A 19,514-nucleotide genomic window follows, 5' to 3' on the forward strand; every position below is an offset into this window, starting at 1 on the left:
TATTTCGTCTTGTCACCGCATTCTTACTCCTTCAAGGCTTAGGGTTATTACACCCCGACTTCTTTAAATGTTTTATTGGCACATTCTTGTAGGGTTCTCTCCATGAATATGTTAAAGGGGTATACTCTAAGACCAAGACTTGAATTCCTTGTTCATCTCCTTGTCTACATCTTTACAACACTTGGTGTCTTCTTCGAGTTTCCCAAATGTCCTATTATTCTTTATATCTTCATATCATGATTTCTCTTCATTATTAATTAATGTATGGTTGAGTCTGAGCTTCCCAAATGTCTTATTATTCTTTATATCTTCATATCATAATTTCTCTTCATAATTAATTAATATATGGTTGAACCCGAGCGAGTAGTTCGCTCATACTATTAGAGTTAGGGTTTAAGGCTTAGTTAATCTTCTCAATATTTCATTATAAAATATTCATTAAATAGTTCGTTATTGCCAAAATATAATAAGAATCAAACACAAAATTTTATATAAATTTCTATATATGTAATCTAACTATTGATATATATATATATATATATATATATATATATATATATATATATATATATATATATATATATATATATATATATATATATATATATATATATATATATATATATATATATATATATATATATATATATATATATATATATATATATATATATATTTTAAGAAAAAAAATATTATTCATTGCTTGAAACTATCTAACAAAATTAAATAAATTTATTAATTTACCGACCAAATTACAATTTAAGATCTACAAAACAATTAAACTAATAAATATTTATTTTAAAAGACATATCTGATTCTAACTACTATACCAGCTTTTTTATATTTATAATAGTACTACACCAGATTTTGATGCCCTGATAGAGAAAAGACCTGCAGACGTTGATGATGAAATTTTGATTTAAATAAATAAGAAACAATGTCCCTCACACCTTAATTATAATAAATTTTTGACTTAATGGTAGCAAGTGACAACAACCATAGTCCATAATGATGTAGTCCATAGAATCAAAAGTAATTAAAATAAAAAATAGCGGTTTATTTTAAAATTCCAACTTGCCTTAACAATATTATTATTAACAATAATTCTACTTGCTGTCTAAATACTTCTGTTAATACTTATTTTTTATATTAAATAATACGTCATAAAATTTTTTTTTAGTAAATAATTCTCTCATCTGATTAGTATCTAAATCAGATGCATTAATTATTCAATGAATCTAAAAATATTATTTCGGAAGAAGAGAATTTATTAATGATTTTGATAATTAGAAAAGGACATTTAATTAAGATTTGATTAAAAGGAATCTTAATAAACCATAGTCCACAAGAAGATAATATCTATCTATTTCAATAAGAGGGCCCAAAAAACATTTTTCAACTTTCAACCGTTTAAATGCATGAAGAACTGATCAGGTCCCATTAATCACTCCTCCAATAAAGCTAGTCACTTTGCTACAGCTCAATCCAGCTATATCATCAACTTTTCCATTTTATCATATACTTTTTTGTATTTTAATCAAAAAAAAACTTTAGTACCACATTAATCATAATAATAAATAATAATACTAATCTTGTTAAATCATTGAGTCCACAATAGTATAGCACCAGCTCATGTGACATACAGTCTGTCAAAACATCTCTGTTTCTGCCTTTTTTTTCTTCATTGCAAAAACAAACTTCTTTTTTCCTGCCAACCATATTATTCTCCTCACTTGAAAACTTTCTTTATTGGTTATTTTCTACACCTTAAGTTCTCAACAACTTCACTTGTAATTCTAACCTCACTACTCACTCTTGGTTTTCTCATCATGGCTACTGAGACTCTTGAACTTCCTTCTGATCCTACTCATCAGGTTTGCTCTTATGATCTTTAACTTTTTCTTAATTGTACTTAGGTTGTTTTTTTTTATCAAGCTTGCATGTTTTTAATCAGAGGATAATTGTATACAAAGTTAGTTTTTTTAATATGAAAATATATAGTGACAAATAGTAATAGTAAAGTTGATCTTAAGATCTTAAAACTTGTTGGAAGTTTTGTTGATTCATGTAAGATAAAGGAACTGAATGGATTCTGAATTTTGAAGTGTTGAATGGTTTATCCAATGATCAATGATTTTATTCCTCTCATAGGGTTCTTTTGTTGAAGAGTATTAGACAAGTTATGTTTCATAAAATGTTCCCTAAGTTTGTTTTTTGCTTTTTTTTGCTTTCTAAACAACCACTTTTTGTTGATGATTAAGTTTTTTTTTTATCAAGTAATCTTCATTTAACTAATAATGTTTTCATCTTTTATGTTCTGTAGGAATTTGTGAAGCAGGAAAAGGATGAAGCTATTGCAGAAAAGATCAATTCGTTAGCAAATGAAGATGGAGATAAGCCAGAGGGTGCACAAGTTCGATCTACTCCTTCGTCCACAACAGAAGGAGATGAGGTGAAGGCCGAGCTTGCGGCAGCAGAGATCAAAAAGGGGGACGATTCTTCAGCGTTGAAGGTTTCTGTTGAAGATAGTCTGAAACCTGACAAAGTTAATCCAGATGGTTCATTTAACTAAGCGTTTTTTCTTCGTTTGTTATACAGGAATTTGTGAAGCAGGAGAAGGACGAAGCTATTGCAAAAAAGATAAATTCCTTGGCCAATGAAGATGGTGACAAGCCCGAAGAAGCGCAAGGTCAAGCTACACCTTCCACAACAGAAGGAGATGAGGTGAAGGCTGAGCTTGTAGCAGCAGAGATCGTAAAGGATGACAATTCTTCAACATTGAAGGTATACGTTAAAGATAGTCCGCAACCTGACATAGTATGTGATGAACCAAATCCACCTGTTCCATTTAAATAATAATGTTTTTTCTTCTTTTATTATATAGGAATTTGTGAAGCCGGAAAAGGATGATGCTATTGCAGAAAAGATTGATTCCTTAGCCAATGAAGACAAGCCCGAAGACACACAAAGTCAAGCTCTTCCTTCGTCCACAACAGAAGGAGATGAGGTGAAGGCTGAGCTTGTAGCAGCAGAGATCGTAAAGGATGATGATTCTTCAACATCGAAGGTATCTGTTGAAGATAGTCCGAAACCTGACATAGTCTATGAAGAACCAAATCAATCTGTTTCATTTAACTATCAATGTTTCTTTCATTTTTTACTATATAGGAATTTGTGAAGCCAGAAAAAGATGAAGCTATTGCAGAAAAGATCGATTCCTTAGCCAATGAAGATGGAGACAAGCCTGATGACACACCAATTCAAGCTACTCCTTCGTCCACAACAGGAGACGAGGTGAAGGCAGAGCTTGCATCAGAAGCGATCGAAAAGGGTGACGATTCTTCAGCGTTGAAGGTATTTATTGAAGATAGTCTGAAACCTGACATAGTTTATGGTGCACAGAATCCAACTGTTTCTTTTAACTAACATTGTTTTTTCATCTTTTATTATATAGGAGTTTGTGAAGCTGGAAAAGGATGAAACTATTGAAGAAAAGATCAATTCCTTAGCCAATGAAGATGGAGACAAGCCTGACCATTCGCAAGGTCAAGCTACTCCTACATCCGAGGCAGAAGATGAGGTGAAGGCTGAGCTTACAGCAGTGGAGATCGAAAAGGGTGACGATTCTTCAGCATTGAAGGTACCTGTCGAAGATAGCCCGAAATCTGACGTAATTGATGATGCATAAAATCCAGCTATTTCATTTCTAACTAACATTGTTTTTCATCTTTTATTTTATAGGAATTTGTAAAGCAGGAAAAGGATGAAGCTATTTCAGAAACGATTAATTCCTTGGCCAATGAAGATGGTGACAAGCCCGAAGATGGACAAGGTCAAGCTACTCCTTCGTCCACGACAGAAGGCGATGAGGTGAAGGCCGAGCTTGCATCAAAAGCGATCGAAAAGGGTGACGATTCTTCATCATTGAAGGTATCTGTTGAAGATAGTCTGAAACCTGACATAGTTGATGATGAACCAAATCCACCTGTTTCATTTAACTCATCATGTTTTTATCATCCTTTATTATATAGGAATTTGTGAAGCCGGAGAAGGACGAAGCTATTGCAGAAAAGATTGATTCCTTAGCCAAAGAAGATGGAGGCAAGCCTGATGATGCACAAGATCAAGCAACACCTTCGTCCACGACGGAAGGAGACGAGGCGAAGGCTGAGCTTGCAGCAGCAGAGATTGAAACGGGGGACGATTCTTCAGCACTTAAGGTATCTGTTGAATATAGTCCGAAACCTGACATAGTTGATGATGCACAAAATCCAGCTGTTTCATTTAATTAACATTGTTTTTTCTTTTATTACATAGGAATTTGTGAAGCTGGAAAAGGACGAGGCTATTGCAGAAAAGATCAATTCCTTAGCCAATGAAGATGGATTCAAGCCTGACGATTCACAAGGTCAAGCTACTCCTTCGTCCACAACAGAAGGAGATGAGGTGAAGGCTGAGCTCGCAGCAGCAGAGATCGAGAAGGGTGACGATTCTTCAGCATTTACAATATCTGTGGAAGATATTCTGAAACAAGACATAGTTGATGAATCACAAAATTCAGCTGCAGAGAAAGGAGATGAAGAGAAGGCTGAGCTTGCATCATCAGAGATTGAAAAGTCTGATGACTCTTCAGCATTGAAGGTTTCTATTGAAGATAGTCCGAAACCTGACATAGTTGATGATGCACCAAATTCAGCTGTAGAAAAAGTAGATGAAGAGAAGGCTGAGCTTCCTGTTCCTGTAGAAAAAACTGATGATTCAGTGCCAATAGAACCTGTTGCAGTTGCAGACATTGCGGAAGAGGAGAAGAATCCAATTCCTGAATCACAGCCTATTAGTGTTGCAGAACCAGTGCTTGACGCAGCAATAAGCCAGCAAGACGAGCCACAATCGACTGAAACTGATGTGAAGGAAACACAACAAACGATTGAAAAGAAACCTGTAGATGAAGAAAATAAATCCAAAACAGGAGACGTTCCAGAAGCTGAAATCATTGAAAAATCAGTTGACACCACTGAGAGTTCAAGTGATGCGACTGAGACTAATCAATCTGAAGTAGCTGAGGTGAAACATGCTGAAATTTCAGAAACAGGTGCCGAAAAGGTGACCGAGCCTGTCGCTACAAAAGAGAGGGAAGTAACGCAAGAACCAGAAAAAGAATCGCAAGAAAAATCAGAAGAGGCGGAGCAACCAAGCACAATTGCAATTGTTGAACCCTCAGCTGAAGCCAATGAGGAAAAGATATCAGCAGCGATAGCGGAAGAGACCAACAACACCGAAGTAGAAAAAGCAAAAGCAGAATCTGTGGTTACTGAAGTTGAGCCAACAGAAACAAAAAAAGAACTTGTGGTTGCTGATGTTGAGCCCACAGGAACAGTAAAAGACGAGCCTGCGGTTACTGAAGTTGAGGAAAATCAAAAAGAACCGAAGGAAGAGGAGCAACCAAACACATCTTCAATTCCTGAACAGTCTGCAGAAACTAATGATGTCATTGCTGTAGAAGAAAAAACAAGAGAATTGGAGTTTGAGGCCGCAATACTGAAAGATACAAACAACGACAATGCAGGGCCTACTGAAACAGAGAAAGCAGAGCCTGTGGTTACTCAAGTTGAGCTTACAGAAACAGTGAAAGAAGAACTTGTGGTTGCTGAAGTTGAGCCCACAGAAACAGTAAAAGACGAGCCTGCGGTTACTGAAGTTGAGGAAAATCAAAAAGAGCCGAAGGAAGAGGAGAAACCAAACACATATTCAATTCCTGAACAGTCTGCAGAAACTAATGATGTCATTGCTGTGGAAGAAAAAACAAGAGAATTAGAGTTTGCAGCAGCGACACTGAAAGATACAAACAACGACAATGCAGAGTCTACTGAAACAGAGAAAGCAGAGCCTGTGGTTACTCAAGCTGAGCCTACAGATACAGTAAAAGAAGAACTTGTGGTTGCTGAAGTTGATCCCACAGAAACAGTGAAAGAAGAGCCTGCGGTTATTGAAATTGAGGAAAATCAGAAAGAACCAGAACAACAATCAACAGAACCGAGGGAAGACGAGCAACTAAACGCATCTTCAATTCCTGAACAGTCTACCGAAACTAATAATGTCATTGCTGTAGAAGAAAAGACAAGAGAATTAGAGTTTGAGGCCACGATACTGAAAGAGACAAACAACAACAATGTAGGGCCTACGGAAACCGAGAAAGCAGAGCCTGTGGTTACTGAAGTGGATGAAAGCCAAGGTGCACAAGAAATTCAATCGTTCAAGCAAGAGGAAGAAGCGAAGCCAAAGGAAAAATCTGAAAGTCAAGAACAAATAGGTGATACAGTGGAGGTTCACCCTTCTAAAGACTCTGATATTGACCCGGTGAAAGAGGCTGGCAACTCGGAATTAGAAGCAATTCCTGTAAAAGAAGAGAACATAGACTCTCTGTCTAATGGAGTGGAGGAAAAGCCAAGAGAACAATTACAAATAGGTGAAGAAGTTGTGGAAACTATTAAGGTGGTGGAGCCTGAGAAAGCAACGCAAAAAAGTGAAGAATCTATCGACGGTACAATAAAAAACTCCACTGTCAAAGAAGACGAAAGTGAAACTAACACCACAGTGAATACTGAACAAGTTTCACTAAATGAGGAAGCTCAGACAAAGCTTGAAAATCCAGTGGAACCTTCTCCTGAAGTTGAAGAAAAGACTGTTGTAGAAGATGTTAAGAAAGAAGTGGCCGGTGTTACAGAGAACGCTACCAGTGTCGATGAAAAGGTTGATGTTGCCGCAGAAAATGTAAAGAAGGAACCAGAAGCACCTGATGCTGTCCAAGTATCCTCAAGAGAAACGGAGGTTGAGATCAAGAAGGCTGAGGAACAAAATGAGGCAAAGACAGATACACCTGAAGCAGGGAAAGCTGACACAAAGGTAGATGAAATCTCTAAAGCTGTAAGTGAACCTGTTAGAGAAACACTGGCATCTAAATTTGAAGAAAAAGACGAGGAGGAAAAAACTATTCAAACAGGAGAGAATAATTCGGAGAAAGAAAAAATCGAAGAGCCAGTGAAAACTGAGGTTGAAGCCACTAAGGAAAATGATACAACAACAGTAACCAAGGACCTTCCAAAAGAAACTCCAGCCAAACCAGCTCAGAAGCAATCAAATAATATCATATCAAAGGTAAAACAGTCACTAGTGAAAGCAAAGAAGGCTATCACTGGTAAATCACCATCCTCCAAAAACCTGAACTCAGATCAAAAGGGGGACATTAAAGTCAAATAATGCGACACAGAATGAATTAAGTTTGATGAATTAAAGGTGTGCAGAGTGCAGTGTATATAGATGGCATATATATAGCATATATTTTGGTTTCTATACATTTTTTATTTTCTCTTGAATTTGTTTGAATGCAAAAAGGTGTGCAGAGTGCAGTGTATATAGATGGCCTTAGGCCATGCTTTAGACAGTAGTGTAAAATTTGATTGTTTTCTTCTTCTTTATTCTTTTGAATGTATGCAGTTTGTTCTTGATTGATGTTTGTAACCGATGGAAGCCATTTTAACTATATGGCGTGAAAATGAATGGTTTGTACTTCTGTACAATGAGCTGTGATGAATGATGATCTAGTATTGATTGTTTATTGCCAATTTGTTTCAATCCTTATGTCCCTTTCTACTTACTAAGTAAAGAAGCCTTCACAATCACAACTAGTTCTCATTCTCAATAATGTAAATGATTACTTGAGTGATAAGTTAGCTCAATTCACTATCATTTCTATACAAAAGAAGATGAAACAAAGACATGAGTTCAAGAGAGATATACTAGCCTCGATACTACGCCGTCTAAATAGATGCTTCTCAACCATTTATAATCATGAACTACCAAAACTAATATATTCTTATTAAGTGAACTGTTTTTACGGTTTATACCACATACTAATCAGGAATAACCATGTGATCTTGAGTACTGTTATTTGTTATGTGAAAAAAAATCTAGGCTTTTTGACCAAATGAGGAAAAATAAAATGATGGTAATTAGTAAAGTATTATTAAAGTTGTATTTAAGCCACGCATTGTCGAAGTTTCAGGATTGTGCAATGTATATATGTGTTTGGGTGGTCTTATCAACGACGTAGTTTTTGGGCGTGACCTAGGCTCAGGTTAGGCTTGAGGGTAGATATTGAAGTTGTATTTGAGTCTTACATTGCCAAAGTTCATGAACCGCAATGTTATATGTGTTTGGATACTCTTGTCTTATTAACTATGTTTTAGGGAGTGAAACTGAAATTTGTTTAACAAATATAATAAACGAACAAAATGTTATTTGTAATCTTATTATTTCATTAATCCAAAGAATCACTATGAAAGATCTGAATCAAGCATTTGAATGCATAATGTTAAGTAAGATATATAAAAAAACTATGCCATTAGATTGGACAGGTTGTGGATGTACAAATGAGTGGCGAATCACAAGATACCAAAATTTGTGCAATTTTCAAATCCCGGAAACTAGAATTCCCATCACTATTTTGACGGATCAACCTCAATGACTCCCAAACATCCTCTGTAGTAATCTGGATTGAACTTGCAAAGATGAGATACAAGAGATTTTGGACTCACATTTCGAAAAACCTGATTCTTCTACTAGCCACGATCAGAGCGTAGTATCAAACATAACCTGCCAGAAGTAAAAGTTGAGGTTGAATGAGTTCATGTATTCATGCATTTACTGGAACTGAAATACATGTTCATAATACTTACCAATCACAAAGTGTTATTTTCCAGGATTAGCAGCTCTACTGTCATCGGCCACCAAGGGATGACCACCATTATGCGCCAAAGCCGACTGTGTAGTATGACAGAAATGTAGAACATAAACATCAAGCATAAGAATAGCATAGAATTATTCTCAAAACTAAATGTTAACTAATGTGAAAGTTGATCAAGAGGACCTAGTTATGGATAAACAGACCTGATTAGGAATCTGGTTTGTAGGGTCGCGGCCACATGCGCTTTGTTTAATTTGAGAGTCCACATTCCGCATTGGATCTTTTGAGCCCGACACTGAAGCCGGATTCGCGGTTTCAACAAGTCCGGTGGATCCATACGCAGATGGTCCAGGAGCTGATGAGTTCAAAACAGGCCCTCCTGAAAAAGGAAATACAGGAGCTCGCGGCATCGGCAAGGAAATTCCCTGACCTGGAAGCCCAAACCCTTGAGGATTCGATCTGGCCATCCCATGTATAGCAGAAGGTCCAGACATAGGGATATGAGTTCCTTGCATCTGAGGCATCATTGGAAATCTAGAAGGTCCACCGTTCATGTCAGGTATTCCCATTCCATAGCCCATACCTAACCCCATATGCATGCCAATGCTCATAGGCGAAAATGCAGCCATGTGTGGTGCATGCATGTGCTGCATTCCAGCAGGTAACATCATTTGAGGCATATATAAACCAGCACCCATTGACATCATCTGCATAACAAGATAGGAATCATTCTCTGAGATCATTTATTCATTCTCTGAGATCATTTATAGTCATAAAATTTAAAACTAAACAAACTAAACAAATTAACGCCACGGGGATTGAGATTACTTGAACTTGGAGCTGAAGTGTTTTTAGATACTCGATTGCCTCATCAAGCATTGAAGCTTTATCCACCTAGTAGGAGTACATGTGAAGTTAGAAAAACCAAAATAAATTAGGAATCAAGTATGCATGAATATATAAAGCCTGAAAATATGCTTATAAGTGGGGGCAATTCTCACCCTACAAGTCATTTTGTAAGGATGAGTTAGGCCCAAATCACATTTCTTAACATGGTATCAGAGTCTGGTCTAAAATATTTATTTCCACGCTCCAGATGTCCAGTCCTGGGCGTGAGAGGGCATGTTAAGAGTCCCGCATCGGACAATATATGGTCTGAACATGTGGTATAAGTGGGGGCAATCCTCACCCTACAAGCCGGTTTTGTAAGGATGAGTTAGGCCTAAACCACATTTCTTAACAATAACCAACATTCAATATTTCTCAACAACAAAAAAAAAAAAAAGAAACTACATAACATTTTTTCAAGTGGACCTAAGAAGTGCAAAATAGAATGAGAAGAAATAAACCAACCTTATTGCAGTTAGGTATGAGTTCTTGTAATGCACGCATCTTCTCATTTATTCTGTCTCTTCGTCTCTGTATGAATAAATTATGATTCGACGAATCGTGAACAAATTGAGCTCAAAAGAAAGAAAATAAGCGTGGTTTCGAAGTTAACACGACACAAATAGAAGATGCATGGCCTTGCTTACCCTTTCAGATAGATTATGCACTTCAGCAGCACGGCTTCTTTTGGAACCTGCAACTCCTCGTCCGGAAGCCCCCTTCTTAACACCCAGTGATTCCTCCTCAACATCCTTCAAGTAAAGTGTTTTCTTAGTTTATAGAGGGAAAATATAAAATAAGTCAAAAAACAGTGTAAATCTATATTGTTAACTTACTTCACTATGGCATTCAGAGTCATCAGTGTCTCTATTTTTCCGTTTTAAATCTCGATTTGGATCATCCGAGCCTCTGTCTGCACCGTTGCCAGAGCAAATAGAAGAAGATGCTATTGCCGTCTCTATACCTTTTTCCGCAGCTGTTTGTACTTTAGTGCCACCGTCGCCAAGAACTTGATTGGAAGGTTGATCTTTTTTAATTCCACTCTCTTTGCAAACAGGCTCAGATTGTTTAGAAGCCACAACATTCGTTTCAAGAGATTTCGTCTGCAAAGGTTTCAAATCAGCCTTGGATTGCACCACCGCCTTCTGACACCGAATCTCTGGTTCCTTTGAACACTCGCCGCTCGAATTAACAAGAGCTGATTCAGGAGGGTTGCTGCTAGTTGAAGCTTCACCTCTATTCTTAATTCCAATACTATCCGATCTTGCTGAAGGTGAAATCAAACCAGACTTCAGCCCAATGTTCTGGAGATTAGCTCTCACAATAGCAGCGGGCCTTGCAAAATGGGAAAAATTCACTACATTGGAACCATTGCCGGGCATTTTAGGATCTTGCTTCTGCGCCTTTAAGCTAGAAAAATCACTTGAGGAAGATGGAACACCGTAAGGCACATCCTGGTTACCATTACTTGCATTATTGTTTTCATGTATATCCGATTCCCTAGATCTAACAGGTACAAATGATGTTTGACATTGATTCGACGATGGCGGATATAACTGATTGGTGCTAGCTTTATTTCTCGCAGTCTCAACCTGTTCAGCTGAAGAACCCTTCGAAACATTCATCGGTTCTGCAGAATTTTTATTCGAGTCCCTAAACACCTGATTTCCATTACTCCTTTTATCGAATAAAGTAAAACTATTCGATGCAGGGATGTCGTTATGTAGTTCATTTAAGAAATCAGAACCATATTCAGTTGGCAAAGAACCATCCATCGAATAATCCAACCAAGGCATCATTTCATCTACTTCGCGAGATGGCACTGATATCGGAATCTCATTCAAACCAGACTCTAAATCACCAAACTTTCCTATCTTTTGATTGCTACCGTATCCTCCTCCAACGTCTTTCTCTCGACCTCTCGGACTATGTGAGGGTAAGCAGTGAGATGGCAAACTCCTGCAAGGTGGACTACTCTTTCTACCTCGACTCGATTGACCTTGGCTCGAAATCTGACCACTCTCCCAAACCAGCTCAAAAAAATCATTCTCAGGTCTGCACATTCAAATCAAATCCAAAAGAAACACAACTAAGAAACAAAAGACCAAAACAAAAAGAAAAACTTAATTTCATCAAATCAAACACATGAAAATCTTACGAGGAAGGTTGATCAGCTACACTTGTGGTGTTACTCTCATTCCCAAGCTTCTCTCTAGCCAAACGGTATAACTCATAAAGAGGCATGATGATGAATGAATCAAAGGATCAATCAACAGAACCAAAACTCAACTCAGACAACAAAAAAAAACCTCAAATCAGAAAACCAAAGCTCTTAATCTTAACATTGCTTCCAACATATTCTTCTGCAAAAACTGAGCAACCTTTGGAATCCAAATGAAGTTTGAAGACAAAGCAGAAACACCTGAAACAAGCCACAATAAAGGAAATAAGCTTACATCAACAATTTTACAAAATTAAAAAAAGAATCATTTTTTTAAATACCCCAAAAGTCATTATCAATGAGAAAACAAAAGTAACAAAACAATAATACAAAATTAAGCTAATAAAACAACATCAGTCAAACAAATTAATTATAAACCATGCTTACTAACCTTGTCAAGTATAAAGTAAGTGACTTTAAACCGATCTTAATTTTTTAATCTTAATTTCTTTCCCTAAACAGCATTTAAGTCGGCAGTGACAAAATCCAAAATCCAAAATCCAAAATCCCAGTTGAGATCAAGGAAAACCCAATTATCTTTTCTCAACTGGGTACTCAAAAAGTTTCAAAATTTGATGAAAACTTAACCTCATTCACAATAACAAGCTTTTTTTATTCCTATTCCAATGTTTGAGTGGGAGTGATGATTAACCATTCCCAATTCTATCAAAAAAGCAACCTTATAAGCTCGAAGAAAGCGAAAAATCCAAACTTTAAGACCCAAATAGACGCGGAAGGCGGCGAAAGCTTTGCAGAGTTTGCAGAAAACCAATGCAGCAACACACGCACACAGCTGAGAAGACAGAAACAGAGGAAAAAATAGAGAGAGAAATTAAGGTTTCCTTTTCTAAACTATGGTTAATGTTATGGTTAAGTTTTTGTGACCTTTTGAAAATCAAATGGTTACTCTCTTTTTAAGCGAGTGAATCACACGCTTCTCTTGTCTCTTAACATTTTTTTGCCATAAAGTGGGTGGGTATGTTTCCCATAATAGTTTGTGTGTGACCATGGTAAGATGTGTGAGAGAGAGAATGTGTCCCTATTCTATGTATTGCTCTTTTATATATTATCCTTGCAAATTGGGTGAATCCATAATGGAACACAACAAAATCATATCCATATCATTATAACTTGTTTGGATTGTGACATTCTTTTTAGTATATAAAGATGGTCTTAAGAAAATAGTCAAAATTATGTTTGTTAATTGAGGGTTAAGACATTAATCAAGTCATTGAATTGATCATTGCTATTTTTATATTAAGATAATTGACAAAAGGAGCAATCTTAGTCCCTTCATTGTTGGAGAGACTTTAGTTTGGGGTTAATTGAGTGGTGGCCTATGATATTAATGGTTGGCATTTCAATCATGCTAGAAGAGGAGTGGTGTCCTTTCTCTATTTTTATACTTTTGTTAGTCTTGGATTTATTATAATTAGGGTTTTGGAATATTTAATTAGTGTATAAGTTGTTTTAAGCAAATCTATTGGACATTACTTAGTGTGTAAGTTTCTTTAAGTAAATCTATTGGACATTATATTATTTAGTGTCTAGGTTTTTTTTGCAACACCAAAAAAATCACATATTATTTAAGAATTGAAACCATCATAATTAATTTATACACTTTTAAATCAATGTCTTTACAAAAGATAAAATTGTGAGGGCGTGAGACCTAAGTTCAACAAAATCTCATAAATACAATGTTGTAAATTTGAGGTGGTCGGACAATTTAGTCCATCACCTTTGATTGTGACTAGTGTTGTAATATACCAAAAGTTTTATATTGTTTAATGTTAGATATGGCTCATATTAAGACAGAGAAATACAACATTTACAAATTCTAAATATGTCTTATGTCCAACTGTTTGTTCTGGGTGAGTGATGGGTGGGTGATAGATGGGGAGTAGTATTTTTTTGGGTACGGTTCAAGAGTATTATTGTAAACTGATTCGTAGTATAGTATTATATATATATATATATATATATATATATATATATATATATATATATATATATATATATATATATATATATATATATATATATATATATATATATATATATATATATATTTCTCGTAACATTGTAAACCTACTTAATCACAAAAATAAAAAAGAAACAATGGTTGCTTTATAGTCGCAAAGGTAAGCATCATTGTCTAAACTGCATTAACAAAGATCGATTGTGTTCATTGTCTATTACTTTTATTTCTCTTTAATCATCTATGTTGGTTGTTATTATAACAAATGGCATCAGATGTCGATTAATCTTTGTGCAAAATTCGAGGAGACAAGGTTCGAAGGAATGTGTAATTTCAGATTATAGCAATTAGGCAAAAAGGAGATAAGGATATGTTGCCTTAGCAAAGCTTACAAAAAGCATTGTGTGAACGAAATTGACTAAGATGGAAGATACCAATTAGGCAAAGATGAAGGAGAAAGTCGCGAGATTGGTTCAATCATGGGTTTCAAACAAGCTGATGTATCACAAAGCAGTGAATAATAGTTTAAAGATGCATGAAGAATCTGATTTGCTACAACATGTCAATGTATTCAACAATATAATCATCGACCCGATGAGGCTTGGGATAAAGATTGATGACGAAGATAAGAAAATTATCTTGTTGTACTCGTCGCTTATGCAAAAGGTGTGAAGGGGTTCAAGTTATGGAGTCCGATTAAAAATAAGATGGTAATTAGCATAGATGTTCTTTTTTATTGGCAGTTAATATTGATTCAATACATAGTGGTTATGTCGACAACTAAAGTATAGTACATGATGGCAAGTGAAGCTTCCAAAGAATCCTTCTAGCATATACAGGATTGGTGAAAGAGTTGGGTGTTGAGCAAGGTGGAGTACATTTGCATTGTGATAGTCAAATTGTCATTTATTTGACAAATAATCGAGTGTATCATGCTAGGATCAAACATATTGATGTGAGGTTTCCCAATATTAGGGAGTTACTTGCATCTAGACATATATAATTTGAAAAGGCTCATACTATAGAGAATGTAACGGATATGTTGACCAAGTCAGACATCAATGATAAGTTCAAGCATTGGATGAACTTGTTACATGTTTCTCAATGTTAAGTAGGAGGTGTACCTTCCAAGTTGTCAAGATGTCATCGTCATGCAGGAAGTCTTCATAGGGGTTTAATATTTGTTAAGGTGGAGATTATTGAATATGATTCATATTAAGACAAAGAGGAATACGATATGTGGAAATTCAAACGTGTCTTAGGTCGAACTGTTTATTGTGGGTAGGTTGACTAGGATGCAGGGGCAATAGGCACTGCGATATGGTTAATGGGTATGATTGTAAATTGAGTTGTAGTATTTGAAGGATAGAAAAACACTTAGAAAGGGGGGGTTGAATAAGTGTAGCTTTAAAAACTTGACCGATAAAAATAAATTGCACAGTTATTTTTATCCTGGTTCGTTGTTAACTAAACTACTCCAGTCCACCCCCGCAGAGATGATTTACCTCAACTGAGGATTTAATCCACTAATCGCACGGATTACAATGGTTCTCCACTTAGTCAGCAACTAAGTCTTCCAGAGTCTTCTGATCACACACTGATCACTCCAGGAACAACTGCTTAGATACCCTCTAAGACTTTCTAGAGTATTCTGATCCACACGATCACTCTAGTTACAACCTGCTTAGATAACCTCTAAGACTTCCTAGAGTATTCTGATCCACACGATCACTCTAGTTCCTTACAACTTAATGTAACCAATTCTAAGAGTATTACAATTGCTTCTTAAAAGCTATAATCACAAACTGTGATATTTCTCTTAACGTTTAAGCTTATTCTCACTAATATATTACAACAGCAATGTAGTGAGCTTTGATGAAGATGAAGATTCTGAGCTTTGAATAGAACAGAGTTTCAGCAAGTTAATATGAGTTGTTTTGTTCAGAATCGTTAACCTTGCTTCTCATCAGAACTTCATATTTATAGGCGTTGGAGAAGATGACCGTTGAGTGCATTTAATGCTTTGCGTGTTCTGTACAGCATCGCATTTAATGTTATACGCTTTTGTCAACTACCTCGAGCCTTGTTCACGCTGTGTCTACTGACGTTGCCTTTAATAGCTTCTAACGTTCCTTTTGTCAGTCAGCGTAGCCTGCCACATGTACTTCCTTCTGATCTGATGTTTGTGAATACAACGTTTGAATATCATCAGAGTCAAACAGCTTGGTGCAAAGCATCTTCTGATCTTCTGACCTTGAAGTGCTTCTGAGCGTGATACCATCAGAACTTTAGTGCTTCTGATCTCATGTTCTTCTGATGCTTCCATAGACCCATGTTCTGATTCTGCTTCGACCATCTTCTGATGTCTTGCCAGACCATGTTCTGATGTTGCATGCTGAACCCTTTGAGACAAAGCTTCTGAGCGCTGAATTATGCATACTCTTTATATATTTCCTGAAAAGGAAATTGCATTGGATTAGAGTACCATATTATCTTAAGCAAAATTCATATTATTTGTTATCATCAAAACTAAGATAATTGATCAGAACAAATCTTGTTCTAACAATCTCCCCCTTTTTGATGATGACAAAAACATATATAAATGATATGAATTTGCGATCAGAAAGAGCAGACGGCAAAAGACAAATTACACAGCTATAGCATAAGCATGTGAATATGTCTCCCCCTGAGATTAACAATCTCCCCTGAGATAAATAATCTCCCCCTGAAATAAATACTCGAAGAACTTTAATAAAAGACTTCCCTGATTATTTCGGTAGAGACGATCACATAAGCTTCTGTCTTCAGAGAATTCATAGCTTCTGACTTCTGCTTCCATTGGACAGCTTCAGAACTTGAATTTCTTTAGATCCCTAGAACACTCATAGCTTCTGATTCCTGCTTCCATTTAGGACAGCTTCAGAACTTGAATTTCTTTGATCTTCAGAACATTCACAGCTTCTGATTTCTGCTTCCATTTAGGACAGCTTCAGAACTTGAATTTCTTTGATCTTCAGAACATTCACAGCTTCTGATTTCTGCTTCCATTTAGGACAGCTTCAGAACTTGAGTTTTCTGGATCTTTAGAACATTCACAGCTTCTGATTTCTGCTTCCCTCGGATAGCTTCAGAGCTTTGAATTTCTACCAACATCACTTCATGCTAGATTTGTATCAGAACATTGTTGAATGTACCAGAGCATCTCTACATCCTGAAATGTTACAGAACAAAAACTAAAAGACAAAAGTCAGCATGAACGAGTCAGAACATAAAATGTATATTAGAACACATGATATGTATCAGAGCCATATAGGCTAAAATAATGTATCAGAGCAAATAGAATTTTGTCAGAGCAAATAGACAAATATGGATCAAATTCTATTATCAGTGCTTCTGATTCTGAAGCTTGACAGCACTCAGCTTGCTTCAGTTTCCATGAGCTTATTCTTTTTACAGAATAACACTTCTTATGGTTTTGCTTCTTGTGTTTGCTTTGAAGATTTTCTTCACTTCTTTATACCTGCAAAAACACTTAAACCATATAGAACTTGCAGTTCTTGTTAGTGAATGTGTGGGAGCTTTACCCAGCAACTGATAGATTAATCAAATCATTTATCATTTATCTTCTCCCCCTTTTTGTCATAACATCAAAAAGAATATATCAAAAGATTCAGATGTATAAAACGACAAATAAAATCCTGGAATGTAAAAACAAAGAAACTTTTCATTGATAATCAAAAGATATTACAAAAGGTTCTTATGTTTAACAAGATGAGAAACATTCCTAGCAAATACATAAAAAGCCATCCCAAGAGGAAATGACTACAAAAATTAAAAACAAAACCCTAGCAAGACACATTCTGTGTCAACCCATCAAGAGGAAGAAAGGGACAGTTCACAGACAGAGAACTGCTGTTGCAAACGGGGCTTTCTCTTAACATAGAAGTTAAGAATATCATTCTTAACCTCTTCCCATAACTCAAGAAAGTCTTCTGTCTTTGGGTGAAAGTTGATAACAACATCAAAGAAGAGGTCTGACTTGAGAGGTATTAGGAGAGCCATCCCGAGATATGCATAGATCTGCCGCCTTTGAGTCATAGATCTTCAACAGGCTTAGAGCATGATTAAGAGATCCAGACAAAGGATTCAAGATGAACGCTAGATTTGAACTAGGATTTTTTAAAGAAAGAAAAACTTTGTTTGAGCAAGAGAAAAAAACATAGACAGAGTGTAATAGAGAAAATATAAGAGGGAAGGAGAAGCGTTTGAAGAGTATTTAAAAGAAAATAAAATGAAACAAATGATGGATAGCATTTAATGTTACGTGACATGAGGAGAGATAATAAAGACAAATGAGGTGACTAGCACAGTTACCTATGGTCGGCGTCCCTTCAACTGCACGCGCGCTTATCCATGAACAGTAAAGACAGGTTTACCATCCCGAGATAAAACGTTACAGCTGTTTTGCTTTAAAAGAGGTTCTGAATCAACTTAGACAATGAAACGTTAGTAATAACCGAATCATAATTACTAAAAGATTTCAATCAGAACTTCTGATTAAAAAATAATCCACTTTCATTTCAGAAGATATTCATACATAAGAACTTCTCATCTTCTCATTCTGGGCATAAATCCATACTGATGTTCTTCAGAATGAACTTAAACCTATCTTCAGCCAGGGGTTTTGTAAAGATATCAGCCCATTGATGGTCTGTATCCACAAAGTTTAAAGATAGAACACCCTTCTGAACATAGTCCCTTATGAAATGATGTTTAATCTCAATATGTTTAGCTTTTGAATGAAGAATAGGATTCTTAGATAAACATATAGCAGAAGTATTATCACAGAATATAGGAATGTTACTCTCATATATCTGATAATCTTCTAGCTGACTCTTCATCCAGAGCATCTGTGTACTACAACCAGCAGCAGCGACATATTCTGCTTCTGTTGTTGAAAGAGCAATAGTTGCTTGCTTCTTGCTATACCAGGAGATCAAATGACTTCCAAGAAATTGGCAACTTCCTGAAGTACTCTTTCTTTCAATTCTGTCTCCAGCATAGTCAGCATCGCAGAATCCTACTAAGTTGTATTCTTTAGATTTTCTGTAAACTAAGCCAACATTAGTAGTACCTTTCAGATACCTTAGAATTCTCTTAACAGCAGTTAAATGAGATTCTCTAGGATCTGATTGGAATCTAGCACACAAACAAACACTGAACAGAATGTCAGGTCTAGAAGCAGTCAAATATAGAAGAGATCCAATCATACCTCTGTATAACTTCTGATCTACCTTCTTACTTACCTCATCCTTACCTAGGATGCATGTTGGATGCATAGGAGTTTTGGATTCTTTGCAGTCTAGAAGATTAAACTTCTTCAGAAGTTCCTTCACATACTTGGTTTGGTGAACATACGTTCCTTCTGATGTTTGATTTATTTGTATTCCAAGGAAATACTTGAGTTCTCCCATCATGCTCATTTCAAACTCAGCCTGCATAGACTCAGCAAACTCCTTTCCAAGTGTAGCATTAGATGTTCCAAAAATAATATCATCTACATATATTTGACAAATTAAAATATCCCTTTTAAAGGTTTTACAGAAGAGAGTAGTGTCCACTTTTCCTCTAGTGAAACCATTATCCAGAAGGAAAGAACTTAAGCGTTCATACCAAGCTCTGGG

General features: G+C 36.0%; 2 protein-coding genes across 6 annotated transcripts; one reads left to right on the plus strand and one right to left on the minus strand.

Annotated features, from left to right (window-relative positions):
• Positions 1-1,444: 1,444 nt before the first annotated feature.
• Positions 1,445-7,615, plus strand: LOC131627333 (uncharacterized). 2 transcript variants are annotated; one of them, XM_058898175.1, is made up of 9 exons: positions 1,447-1,874; positions 2,324-2,512; positions 2,599-2,784; positions 2,885-3,067; positions 3,169-3,354; positions 3,455-3,640; positions 3,742-3,930; positions 4,032-4,220; positions 4,318-7,615. In XM_058898175.1, the coding sequence occupies exons 1-9, from the start codon at positions 1,830-1,832 to the stop codon at positions 7,255-7,257; spliced, it is 4,293 nt and encodes a 1,430-aa protein (XP_058754158.1). In that variant the 5' UTR covers positions 1,447-1,829; the 3' UTR covers positions 7,258-7,615. The 2 variants fall into 2 exon arrangements, with proteins under 2 accessions (XP_058754159.1, XP_058754158.1); XM_058898176.1 differs by lacking the exon at positions 2,885-3,067 and having other exon boundaries at positions 1,445-1,874.
• A 715-nt stretch (positions 7,616-8,330) lies between these two features.
• LOC131627334 (transcription factor PIF3-like) lies at positions 8,331-12,872 on the minus strand. 4 transcript variants are annotated; one of them, XM_058898179.1, is made up of 9 exons: positions 12,532-12,872; positions 11,790-12,053; positions 10,468-11,686; positions 10,279-10,383; positions 10,097-10,162; positions 9,572-9,637; positions 8,947-9,450; positions 8,736-8,820; positions 8,331-8,652 (listed from the first exon to the last, which is right to left on the minus strand). In XM_058898179.1, exons 2-8 carry the CDS (start codon positions 11,873-11,875, stop codon positions 8,749-8,751), a joined length of 2,118 nt encoding a protein of 705 aa, XP_058754162.1. In that variant the 5' UTR covers positions 11,876-12,053; positions 12,532-12,872; the 3' UTR covers positions 8,331-8,652; positions 8,736-8,748. The 4 variants fall into 4 exon arrangements, with proteins under 4 accessions (XP_058754162.1, XP_058754161.1, XP_058754160.1 ...); XM_058898178.1 differs by having other exon boundaries at positions 12,441-12,872; XM_058898177.1 differs by having other exon boundaries at positions 12,244-12,872.
• Between the last annotated feature and the right edge of the window lie 6,642 nt (positions 12,873-19,514).

This window comes from Vicia villosa, unplaced genomic scaffold, assembly GCF_029867415.1.
Source record: "Vicia villosa cultivar HV-30 ecotype Madison, WI unplaced genomic scaffold, Vvil1.0 ctg.000358F_1_1, whole genome shotgun sequence".
NCBI classification, from domain to species: Eukaryota; Viridiplantae; Streptophyta; class Magnoliopsida; order Fabales; family Fabaceae; genus Vicia; species Vicia villosa.

What these genes read in the sequence shown, in the direction of transcription:
- LOC131627333 (XM_058898175.1), top strand. Translation starts at nt 1,830, where the DNA reads ATGGCTACTGAGACTCTTGAACTTCCTTCTGATCCTACTCATCAG. An exon ending in ACGATTCTTCAGCGTTGAAG is followed by an intron (nt 2,513 to 2,598) that starts GTTTCTGTTGAA and finishes TTTGTTATACAG; the next exon opens with GAATTTGTGAAGCAGGAGAA. An exon ending in ACAATTCTTCAACATTGAAG is followed by an intron (nt 2,785 to 2,884) that starts GTATACGTTAAA and finishes TTTATTATATAG; the next exon opens with GAATTTGTGAAGCCGGAAAA.
- LOC131627334 (XM_058898179.1), bottom strand. Translation starts at nt 11,875, where the DNA reads ATGCCTCTTTATGAGTTATACCGTTTGGCTAGAGAGAAGCTTGGGAAT. An exon ending in GTAGCTGATCAACCTTCCTC is followed by an intron (nt 11,687 to 11,789) that starts GTAAGATTTTCA and finishes TTGAATGTGCAG; the next exon opens with ACCTGAGAATGATTTTTTTG. An exon ending in TGCATAATCTATCTGAAAGG is followed by an intron (nt 10,163 to 10,278) that starts GTAAGCAAGGCC and finishes TTATTCATACAG; the next exon opens with AGACGAAGAGACAGAATAAA.